Source organism: Papilio xuthus, unplaced genomic scaffold (assembly GCF_000836235.2).
Source record: "Papilio xuthus unplaced genomic scaffold, Pxut_1.1 DF829758.1, whole genome shotgun sequence".
Classification (NCBI taxonomy): Eukaryota; Metazoa; Arthropoda; class Insecta; order Lepidoptera; family Papilionidae; genus Papilio; species Papilio xuthus.
The window spans coordinates 930241-942699 of record NW_013528891.1 but is presented as its reverse complement, the minus strand read 5'-3'; the positions used below and the strand labels follow the sequence as shown (position 1 = coordinate 942699).

Sequence of the window (12459 nt, the reverse complement as noted above, 5' to 3'; positions counted from 1 at the left end):
ATTGATAAAAATTCAATGGACCTTTACCGTTACATCCATATGTTCTTGACCTCTGAATCATCTGGCTTATAAAAATATCTCCCCATATCCGTTGGACAATATCCTTTCTGTTCAACTTTCACGTATCAAGGAACGTCTTTGAATCATCAATAATCATGTCTTTGTTCTTTGTTGTGATCGAAACCAGCTGGCTGTATTAAGATGAAGGATACGTTAACAAAAACAACAGACACACCAGACTGGTTATTTTACAAGTTACAATAAGTATGATCTTAGTTGGAAGGTCTATTATTTTACTTTGTCTATACTAATCTTATAAATAGAAAATATTTGTTTGTTTGTATTGAACATGCTACGAAATTACTTAACCGATTTTAAAAATTCTTACACTGTTTAGAAGCTACTTGATCCCTGGTTCCTTATAGGCTATATGTTTTTAGATACTCTAGATTTTATTTCATTCCGCGCAATAAAGTCGTGGGCAACTACTAGTCTTGTATATAAAATTCTCGTGTCACAATTTTCGTTCTCATATTCCTCCGAAACGGCTTGACCGATTCTCATGAAATTTTGTGAGCATATTGAGTAGGTCTTAGAATCGGCCAACATCTATTTGTCATCCCGCGCGGACGGAGTCGCGGGTGACAGACAGCTAGTATTTTACAAAGTTAAATCTTAATGACGGTTTGTGGATACAACCGAACAAAAGTGACCAGGTCCTCGGCCCTTTACTACTGACTGACTTTTAAAAAAATTGTTTTGCGTAACCTCTCATGCAGTTCATATCGTTATAAATTTTGAATGGAAAAATTTTGAAAAATGAAATCCGGAGGCCTAGTTTAGTCCTCTTTACCTTCTCACCCTTTTTCTTATAAGGAAAGGATGGGAAGTGTAAGTGGACTTTCCGAATGAGAGGATGCATGGAAAGGGTAAATATTTTCTTTCTGTGCATCCTCTCCTCCGTCGATTAAAGGTTGGCAACGCATATGCAATTGCGTATGTCTATGGGCAACGGTCACTTCGCTACTTCAGTGATTTCAGGTGGCCGCTTGCTCTTTTGCCATCTTATGATATAAAAAAATGGCTTAATATTATTAAATTAAACTTTAAACTTAAACATAACTCTTTATTCATTAGTATCTATAGAAATGCTATAATTCTCAGTTTTGTAAACATTAATGCATGTAGAAACATATGCTTCAATATTTACTTAACACGAAGGATCAGAGTCGCATAATATCGAACAAAGGAAATTGCGAATAACGCTGCCTTTGTACGTATTCTGTGTACATTAAGCCTGCGACGCAATGTAAACAATGCAAGCAAATATCGTCTTTATTGTTAAGACGAAAGTTCTATACAAATGTAGCTATCGAACCGATACATGTTCAAATGATTTTGAACCTTAGTTTATTGGTCAAAGGTTCATTGTTGATAATTTCATTATGTGTTTACATTCGCGAATAAACAGATTGTTTATGATCATTTAAAATAGCACTTTGTGGAAATGTAATCGAAAAGGAACATTTGGAATTATTTATCATTTCCTCATACGGAAGTATTATAATTTAAACAGTACAGAATTCTTAGTCAGGCAGAATATTTAAGCTTATCTTCCTTCATTTAAAAAATAACGAAAACTTTTAATTCGCTCAGACAATATTTATATTTACAAAATGAAGAGGTACCTACATAGTTATAGGCTTATAAAAATGTTTAAGAAGCTGTCGCCTCCGTCTGCGAGAATTAAAAAAAATTTAGTAGCCTCTGTTATTCCTGATCATGTTCAATCTATGCCAAATTTCATCTATCCATGCAGCCATTCTGGAGATACCTTCTAACATCTATTCATTCGCATTTATAATATTAATAAGATTGCTTTTATTATTCCTATGCGTAAGTCTTTCGTCATATACTAGTAATAGGCACGCCACACACGCAGCGTACGTCACGACATACTCACGACACGGCACAACACTGTCACGTCGTTGTCAATTTATTAAACACGATTCTATTACGATTCAATACAATCATTGTCCTTCGCTTTGCGTGGATTGTATACTCTATTTCAATCCAACAATGAAATTAAGAAAAACAGAGAAACGTCAAATTCTATAAATGGCGACTAATATGAAGTTATTAGAAATGCGAATGTTTGGATGTATGGATGGTTTTTGATGAAATTTAGCGTAGATATAAAACGTAGTCTGGAAAAACAAATGGACTACTAATTACGTTTTATTTTAAAAGAAACGCGCACGGCGACAGCTACTATGTTACATATTTGTGCTACAACAGTGTTTTGACTGGTATTAAATAAAATTTTGTTACATTTTATTGGAATTACGAATATCTTAATGGTATAAAAATGTATTTAATTGTTTCTTTTAATAATTAGAAGTACAATCTTAAACATAAAATATGTGTGACAGTTTTTTTTTTAATACCTGACTTTGATATTGTAAACTGACCTTTTTCAAGTGTTTGTTGACCCATTTTGTGAACGTCTTTTTCTGTATCGCATCTCGTTCATCTGCAAATAAAAGATATAAAAAACATATTAATTTTTTTATCACAAATCTATTTAATCGACCACATTGACCTTATCGATAAAAAGTTTGATTCTGTTTTGGACTAAGAGTCGTAAAGTCCTCATTCGTACATAACATCTAAGACTTTTTTATTTTCAAAATCATTATTTAAAATTGATTTAAAGTATAATATTTTAGTAAGACCAATAAAATTAAATGAATCAATACACAGAACTTATAAAAAAAATCTTTCAACCAAATACTAAAGTTAATTTATTGATTAAACCTAAAAGACATTAAAAGCCAACAACTTCATATTACTTTACGCACAATCACTAATACAACGACATAACTCACGCCCGTAACCCACAGGTGTAGGCAGAGACTACGGACCTCCATTTAGCGCCGTCCTGACACACATCTCTCGCTTCTACATGCATCGAACATTATATATCTTACTTTTTACTAATATTATAAATGCGAATGTTTAGATGGATGGATGTTTGTGTGAAGGTATCTCCAGAATGGCTCAACGGATTTTGATGAAATTTGGCGCACATATAGAACATAGTCTGGGAGAACGCATAGGCTACTTATTAAGTTCTGTTTGTTTCCGTATGGACGGAGTCGCGGGCGACATCTAGTAAATCACACATCATGCATGCACAATTATTTTTAATGTTATTAGATATTGTTAATGTTGACACAATAATCAAAAAATCATAGACAAATATGAAGTTTATCAAATTTTTTATAAGCTTAGAAGGTAATATAATATTATTTTATCAAAGTTTTAGATAGATTAAATTCCTGCTGTCATTTGCAATATCTAAAGATGATTTAACGTTACTAAAGTTTAATATAATTAAAAAAAAATTGTTAAAAGCCAACAACTATGTTCCAATACATTTAATGATTTTTTACCGTGCTTAATATGGCCGGGCGCAGATGGCGCTTTTTTTTTATAAGAGAAGGGGGCAAACGAGCGACGGGAACACCGAGGTGATCAACGACACCCATGGACATCTGCAACACCAAAGGAACTGTAGATGCGTTGCCGGCCTTTAAGGAAATGGTATGCTCGCTTCTTGAAGGTCCCTAAGTCGTATTGGTTTGGAAATACCGCCGAGGACAGACCGTTCCACAACGCGACTGTGCGAGGCAAGAAATTGCGCGAGAATCGCACCGTTGTAGAACGCCAGCCATCCAGGTGGTGTGGAGAAACCCACGGTAAGTCCCGTTACTAAATAAAATATAGTCTCAAAGCATTAGTAAATAGTAACACGACGTAATCGAAAATCAGCCAGAGGTAAACGAACTGAACGCGAATCAATAGCATTCTTAATTTAGTCTATTTATAGATGACTATTTTAGCAACCAAACACTAGACGATGCCAAAATATTTCAGTGTCGGAAGTACGTGGCATTGCACGTGTTGGAATATTTTTTTTCTTTTTATTAGCCTTTGTTTTAATACATTGTAACTTTTTAAACTGAGAAGTAGTATAGATTAGTTATAATTACGTCATAAATATTTTCTTATAAAATAATTTTAGTAAAAAACTCGTAAAAAACTCTATATACATCTTACTAATATTATAAATGCGAATGTTTAGATGGACGGATTGACGTTCGGTAGGTATCTCCAGTCCAGTAAACCAGCCTGGAATAACACATAGGCTACTAATTTTTTTTTAATTCAGCATGGATGGATTTATGCGACAGAAGAAACAAACTTAATCCAACTAAAGTTTCAATAAAAACGTTAAAAAAGCCTAATGGTTAAGGGTACGGATTTTCGATCACGAGGTCGGGGGTTCGAATCCCACCATTCGACTATTGTCGTAAACCATATCCTAGCACAAGCCTAGAGCTTAGTTGGAATGGTAAAAGAAATATTAGTAAATTTACAAAAAAATCTGCTAATATTTTTATACAAAGAAAAAAAAATATTTATTACGTAACACCGCAATGCAAATTGTTTCAATTTACTAAACGATGCTTGGACTAAAGTTCGTTACATTAATAAGGGTCGCATCTCATTTGAACTCAAACGAGATGAGATTTCAAATCGCAAGCAGTCTCATAAAGGAATGTGCACACGCCCGATTTTAATACAAGTGTAACTTGTCTGAGTCAAATGCATTGCGCTGATTGAGTACATTACGCTTCACTGCCTTTATAAAGGTGCGTATACATGTACAGAAAAAAATCTGTATAATTCGTTATTGAAGACTTGGAATAGTTTATTTTATCTAATAAGCTAAAATAAACTAAGTTAGCTATTATTTGACTATAACTACAATAAAGGACTCTTTCAGAGGTCTTTAAATGGCGTCCTATTTGCCATTTTTGTAGAACACTACTCAAGAAATATGCTCTTTATACTCTTAAAAATACAAAATAATACGTTACGTTAGTGGAAACTAATAAGGTACTTTTACATTTTTTATAGAAATGTAATTATGAACACATAATAGATCTTTTAATGTCAACATTCCCAAAAAGATTTTCATGTGCATGCACCTTTACAATAAAGGGGTCGGTTCACACGATATGTAGACTTCTGATTATTTCGCAAGCGATTCTCCGAACCGCTGCACATCGCTGCTTCTACACCAGATAACGTAATGTTCACTTACCAAGCAAAAGAAATTTGCATTGCACTACCTTAAAACTTTTCAATAAAACTTATAAAAAAAATATTGTCGTCTTTGTTATTTCAATGAGAATTAAAAGGATGACAATATATTTTGTTATGTGCTTCGATATTTGAAACCCATTGTAAGATTCGAATTTACGAATATGCATATTTAGCGGCGTATTTCGTGACGTATGTGTTCGTAAAGACTACGTTCTAAATCTATGCTAAATCCAGCGAGGTTCATGCAGCCGTTCTGGAGATACCTTCTTACAAACATCCATCTATCCAATTATTCAAACTTTCGTGAGACATTATACTAAACTTATATAAAAACGGCTAAGCACTCGACGACAAGCGTCGGGCGAAATAATACCAGTACCACTCATCCTGATTAAGGGCCCCCGATGGGCTCGAAACTAGTCGGTGGTGCCACCAGAAGAATATACGTGAGTGTTTAGCCGTTTTTTATATCAATCCATCTATCCATCCAAACATTCGTATTTGTAATATTTTAGTAAGATGATGATGCTTAACGATTTTAGTAACTTATAGTTATCGTGTTAATAACGTTCTATAAGTTTCAATATTTAAGGGCTATTAGACATGGTCCAATTATTCGTTAACACTATGAGTAGAAAAATGGCTTCACTTATGAACCATTCAATTGGATAAGATTGCATGGTCACTGCACTGCAATGAATCTCTGACCGCTGTGTGCTTTTATTGACCTTTAATTTTATCAATTGTACTGAGATTGGTGCAAACGACGACTAATTTAATTTAGTTGCTCCTTAAATATGTTTTAAAAAGAAGTTTTCATAGTATGCAAACAATTAATAAGATAATCGAAAGCCATTAAAATAGAAAAATAAGCACACCGAAGTCAATTAATCGGGAACGACGTTTTGACGTAACACATTGAAATATATATATCGTTACTCTCTCTCTCTCTCTATTCGTCCCACATCGGGTCTCGGAGCCTACCCTAAGTTAGGGGTGACTAGGCCATAGTCAACCACGCTGGCACAGTGCGGGTTAACTTCACACATATCATTAAATTTCTTTTCAGATATGTGCAGCATCACGATGCTTTCCTTCACCGTAAGAACGTCGGATAAATGTACATATGTAAATCGGAAATCGAAAAACACACTGGTACATGGCGGGATTCGAACCCAGGACCTGCAGATTGCAAAGCGTCGCTGGCTCAGGGTTTTCAACACTTGAAATATATATAGTCTAATTGTGATTTTTTTACAATCTGATTAAAATGGTCTGTCGTGAAAACAATCAATATTTATCTGAAGTATTTAATTTAAAATTAAGGCACATTTTTTTTGCAAGTTGTTCTTGAGAACCTTCCCATATAGAGTAGACGTTTTTAGATTACAAATGGTTGGAACAACGCGTATTGAATTTTATTTTAGGAATAGCTAACATTAATGCTCTTTTAAGAAGTTATAGGCGCCTTTTATGCAAGACTAGAATATAAAAGAAACAGGCCCAAGTATGTATAGTGCTATGCAAACTTTATGGCGACTCGTAATTTTCAAACAAACACTGTTTTAGGTTACGACGTGATGTGAGAAGATGCAGAAACGCGGCACATTGTTTCTCTTCATCCTACAGACTTCTATATTCAATTGGACGGGTCATAAGCCATGGTATTTTGTGCCTATTTGATTTTCGATATTTTGACATAACAGTATAAGTTGTTTATGGAAACTTGAATTAATAATAAAGATATAGCTGACAGCAATAGCAACTGGCGTTTCATGCTTTCCAGCGTGAATCTATACTGATGAGTGCTCCGCATTAGTTAACATGCGCTCGCTAATCACGAGCGACTATAAAGATTGAATCGTATTATACTATCATATTATACATTTTTACACGTAATACATAAGGCTTGCAACACAACCATAGACGGCGATCATCTTGCCATACGTGCCGTGAATTACGCTATAAGACTTTACCTTGACAATTGCAAATTACAAATCGCAATGACCTAGTTGCAAATTTAAACCTTTAAATATATTACTATCTAAGTTGCGACGGAACTGCGCACCGCTAACTTATACTTAAGATAAGTTAAATATGCAAATTGGTTGTGTACTTAAATGTAACATATGGGACCTTCAACTTGAAGTTTATTGTTACACGAACATTGTTTTATAAATGTTGGAAGGTTAATTTAAATTTAGGAATTATATACGTCGGCGACTCAAAGGTTAAGGACTGGATTATTCGACAGGTCCGAGTTCGATTCCATGTACCAATATGATCTGAAGTCAAGCAATCAGCACAGGGCCAGCGTGGTTGGTTAAATGCGTAGTGTTAGGAAGACAATCCGAAAATGAGCCAGTGTATTGCCTCAACACTAGCCTTACTAAAATGTCGACGTTCATGTCCCCTCACTATTCATCTTAGGACTTTGTAAAGAAAGCACGTCATTCGCGCAAAAGGATTATAACTAATAATGTCTAAAAGTAGTCTCCTCTTTAGTCCATCTTGAACTTAAGATAGGGTTAAGCCTCGAGAATGTGCACATATCAGCTCAAGACCACGATAATATTGGACAGCCATAATCAGTAAGTGTAGTAGATACTCTTCTGGAGCACGCCATTAAAGTTAAACGAAAGTTTTTTTTAAGAACGGAATACAAGCATTGTGATCCTTAATAAAAAGAGGTTTCTGACGTCCATAGACATCTGCAAGACTAGAGAAACTACAAATGTGTTGCTGGCCTTTAAGAAAGAGATACACTCTTTTTAATCACGTATTTACAGATTATTTAAATATATTGAAATGTAACGGTAAAGTACGTTTGTAGTTCGTCTTGATAGCATCGACCTTCACAGTCGGACGGCGACACGTTTTCTCTAGTCCTATTTAAACACCTGACGATTCAATAGTTTACGAGTTACTGTCGTTACCTGTATTTGTAACTTTATTATAATGACAGTAGCTTACAAATTGAATTGCCAACATGTATACGGAACAAGGAGTTTACTCTATAAAAATACTACTTATGAATACATGAGAATTTAGTTTAACGAACACATTCTTTTATGAATTCTATAACGTAGAAGAACGTAAGAATATGCCACAAGCTAAGACTGTCTACTGACCAAAATATAAAGAAGTAGCTGTCACCCGCGACTTCGTCCCCGTTAAATTAAAGAAAACTTAATTAGTAGCTTATGTGTTCTTTTAGACTATGTTTTATATCTATGCCAAATTTCCGCGAGATTCATGCAGCCGGTCCAGAGATAACTTCCAACAAACATCCATCTAAGCATTCGCATTTATAAGACGTAAGAAGTAAGATTCTTCTGCTTTTTGGTTTCATGCAGGATAAAAAAAACATATGCCTATATTTTACGACTCAACAAAAACAATAGAAGAAAGAGCCAAATAAATTCGGTCGGACAAAACCATATAAACGGAGCGTATTCAATTCATTGGGTAATTAAAATTTAATCTTCCATACGATATGGTCTACAATTAGAGGTTGAGTTGATTGTACTAATCAAACGATTTGTTCCAATGTACAGGGTCAGCGATCAACTGTTGGTCACTGGTCGCCGGCATCTATTGAACAAATAGCATGAGCAGTCTCGCAAATGTATTTATAATAATAATAATAATAAAAATCGTTTATTTAGGCAACAAAATTATGATAAAATTACATAGTAATAGTACGCCTGATTCCTAAACTAGGTTCTAGACCCGTATTATAGGAGCCAGGTCTCTTTCGTCTTAGTGCTATAGTTTATTTCTATGCCAATTGTATGTTCCTTCTAGGAATAGACTTGCTAGTGGAAAAGGGTTTTAATAATCAATAGTAAAAGCAGCTATAACACTGACATCGCGTTTATAAAACGCGCGCGGCTAAAGTCGCGCAGTCATCGGCTAAGTGGAAATGTCACTAATTGTGTCCCACAGAATGGATTTAAATTTCTTTTAAAAGACCAATAAAATTAAGCTTATTCGTATTCAGGTTATTTTTAATTTAACAATTTTTTTTTATAAAATATTGGCAGATTTTTTCGTAAATTTACTAATATTTCTTTTACCATTCCAACTAAGCTCTAGGCTTGTGCTAGGATATGGTTTACGACAAGTCGAATGGTGGGATTCGAACCCCCGACCCCGTGATCAGAAATCCATAACCTTAACCATTAGGCTATCGACGCTTAATATTGTAATAAATATTTCATAATAAAAACAATTTATAAATGACATTCATTAGCAAACCGGCATTAATTAGTTTGAAACTTTAGCAAGAATATTAACGTTATAATTAAAACAAACAAACATCGAAACATTTCGGAACCGGTTTATCTTCATGCCAATAATCAAGTGATCCAAATATAAAGAAATAATAAAAAGAATTATTTAAAAAAACCTGATATCGCTTTTATGTCTTATTTTTTCTTTTATTTTACATTAATTACGTATACGTGTGAATTTATATATATAAAAAGACCCAACATAATTTTAATAATGTCGCGTACAAAAGTTTTTGCTTGCCTCTAAAATCTTAGTAATATAAATGCGAATGTTTGGATGTATAGATGGATGGATGTAAGTTAACTGTAGACTTAACGGGTCTCAATGAAATTTGGCAGACGTAGAACATTGTCTGGAAGAACACATAGGCTACTTATTAAGATTTTTTTAATTCCGAGCGTACAGAGTTGCGGGCGACAGCTAGTATTATTAATATTATAAATGCGAATGTACAGATGGATGGATTTTAATTAGAAGGTAATTGCAGAACGGCTCAAAGGGTCTCAATTAAATTTGGCAGACGTCTAACACAGTTTAAAAGAACATAGGCTAATAAGAAAGTTTCATTTTTAATTCCGCATGCGCGGAGTTGCGGGCCATAGCTAGTAAAAGACAAATTCGTAAAAGAATTTTTCCTGCATGAATCGGGAAACATCTTATCTATCGCAATTATATTATCTGTTCAATTGAATACGGGCTAATTTCAATGAAAGTACAGTACAGATTGACAATTCAAATCAGCTGAGATATCCTTACGTCCTTCCTTATTATAAGAATATTAATAACGATATAAGGGTATCTTAATATATTGCTTCCAACAAATGCTTCCTCTAGGGATGAATCGAAATGTAGGTATTTTCCAAACATAAGAATACCGGTATCTAAATCATATATTTTTTTTAATATCATAAGGTGGCAAACGAGCGAGCGGCCACCTAAAATCGCTGCAAAGTGACTGTTGCCCATAGACATACGCAATTGCATTTCCGTTGCCTACCTTTAATCGACGGAGGAAAGGATGCACAGAAAGAATATCTTCCCTTTCCATGCATCCTCACTTCCGGAAAGCCCACTTCCACTTCCCATCCTTTCCTCATAAGAAAAAGGGTGGGAAGGGAAAGAGGACTAAATTTGGCCTCCGGGACGCACACTCATCAGACGAAACGCGGAATTGCTTCCACTTCAGGCTTGTCTTTTGTGTGGTCGTGGTATTTCACCGGGCGAGCAGGGCCAATTCGTGGTAACGAAGGTAAAGGTATCAGAGGGAATGCAAACCCATTTTTCCGTCCGCAGTGGACTCATCTGCGTAGATTTGCCCTTACACTTGTCCTCATAAAAACGTAAATGATAGGGATTATTGGCTTTTTAAATTATTCGTAGTTAAAACAAATAAAGAAGAACAAACACGGAACAAAGTTATATCTACATTGATTAGATAGTCGCTGATAACAAATTTCTATTAAGCGTATTGCACATATTATCAGTTATATGATAAAAAAATATTTTCATTATAGTTGTTTTGTGTATATTAACGTTTAGTTTTGTTTAATATTAATAACACAATTGAGAGCTTATATCTTACTTCTTGTTATCTTACTAATATTATAAATGCGAATGTTTGAATGGATGGATGAATGTTTGAAGTTATCATCAGAATGGCTGCACGGATCTTGCTGATATTTGGCATAGATGTAGAACATAGTCTGAAAGAACACATAGGTTACTAATTAAGTCTTGAATTCCGCCCGGACGAAGGCACGGGCGACAACTAGTATCTAAGACACACAACAAGGTGAACATAAACCGAGTCAAGTGTGGACATACAAAGAATTTGCAACATTACTCTCTCCTCAAACATAATTTTCCGTAATGCCCTGCGGTCAAATTCCTGTATGGTCCTCAAAAAACCGACAATAGGCAAAACACAGCGATACACGAGCCAAACGCTCGAAGCGTGCTCGTTCGAAGCTAGTAAGTCGGACCACACTACACAAATTGTCTGGAGCTCTATTTGTTCCACCTTAACTGTTTATGTACATTCGTAGATTTTATTATAAAGTGTAAAATATAAATTATTGTGTTAATACAACACTATAAAACAATCAAAACAAGAATTTAACAATTATTAGTATCAAAGTCTAGAGAAAACCTAATTATTATACTCAAACACGAACAACCATTCTCTATATCCCATCACCACGAACCTGACTGTTGTATGAACAAATCCCAACATGTTGTACCTTTGAATTTGCTCAGATTCTCCTCGTACACCTGGTCGTGTTTCTCCGCTGGCTGGTGGTCACCGCGGTGTCGCTTGGGTTGATGACCGTCGTAGTACGAGGCAGTTCCATTGAGGCTTTCTTGCATCGCCTCTTGCGGGTCGAACCCGAGACGTTCCTTGTAATATGCTTGTGTAGACATTTTATATCACAAACACTTTTAACATAATTTAAAACCCCTACTATTTGAATTCTCGAATTTATTTTAGTGAGTTATTATGAATGGATCCGCCAAAATCCAATCCACAATAAACCCGTTTGAGTCCGAGGTCGATATATCTCGATCGATGTCACCCGGTGACTACAAAAGGTAAGTTGTAGACCCCTTGACACAGTTGATCTTGACACGTTTTTTTATTCACTTTAAATCACTCGATTCACTGTTAATTTTAACTTATAATTATTGTAAGTTTTTAATGTTAATATGGCAACTTTATTTTTTTGTTAAGCGTTTTTTTTTAATTGGAATGATCGGTTACTTTTTTAAATTTCGAATGTTATTTAAAAGTCGTTTCGCACTGTTCGATTTGTTGAGTCATTTGTAAAAAGCGCACTTGTGTAACTAAAAGCAAACTGTGACAACCTGGGAACACACAAGACTGTATAATGGACGTATTATTAAGAGGTCTGATGTGTTTCTTATTATTAATGATTCATTAACGCGTTCTTGGTACGACGTAATTATAAACGGATTTATAACGAGGATTTG

The 12459-nt window shown here is 34.7% G+C and overlaps 1 protein-coding gene across 1 annotated transcript in view; it reads right to left on the bottom strand.

The window, feature by feature from the left end:
• Window positions 1-12174, bottom strand: part of shot (dystonin-like protein short stop) — a 151978-nt gene extending 139804 nt beyond the window's left edge. Inside the window, exons 1-2 of the mRNA XM_013314165.1 lie at window positions 11712-12174; window positions 2472-2533 (exon numbers count right to left, since the gene is read on the bottom strand). Coding sequence (XP_013169619.1) covers window positions 2472-2533; window positions 11712-11892 — 243 coding nt within the window. The 5' untranslated portion in view covers window positions 11893-12174. The remainder of the gene's footprint in view (window positions 1-2471; window positions 2534-11711) is intronic.
• Between the last annotated feature and the right edge of the window lie 285 nt (window positions 12175-12459).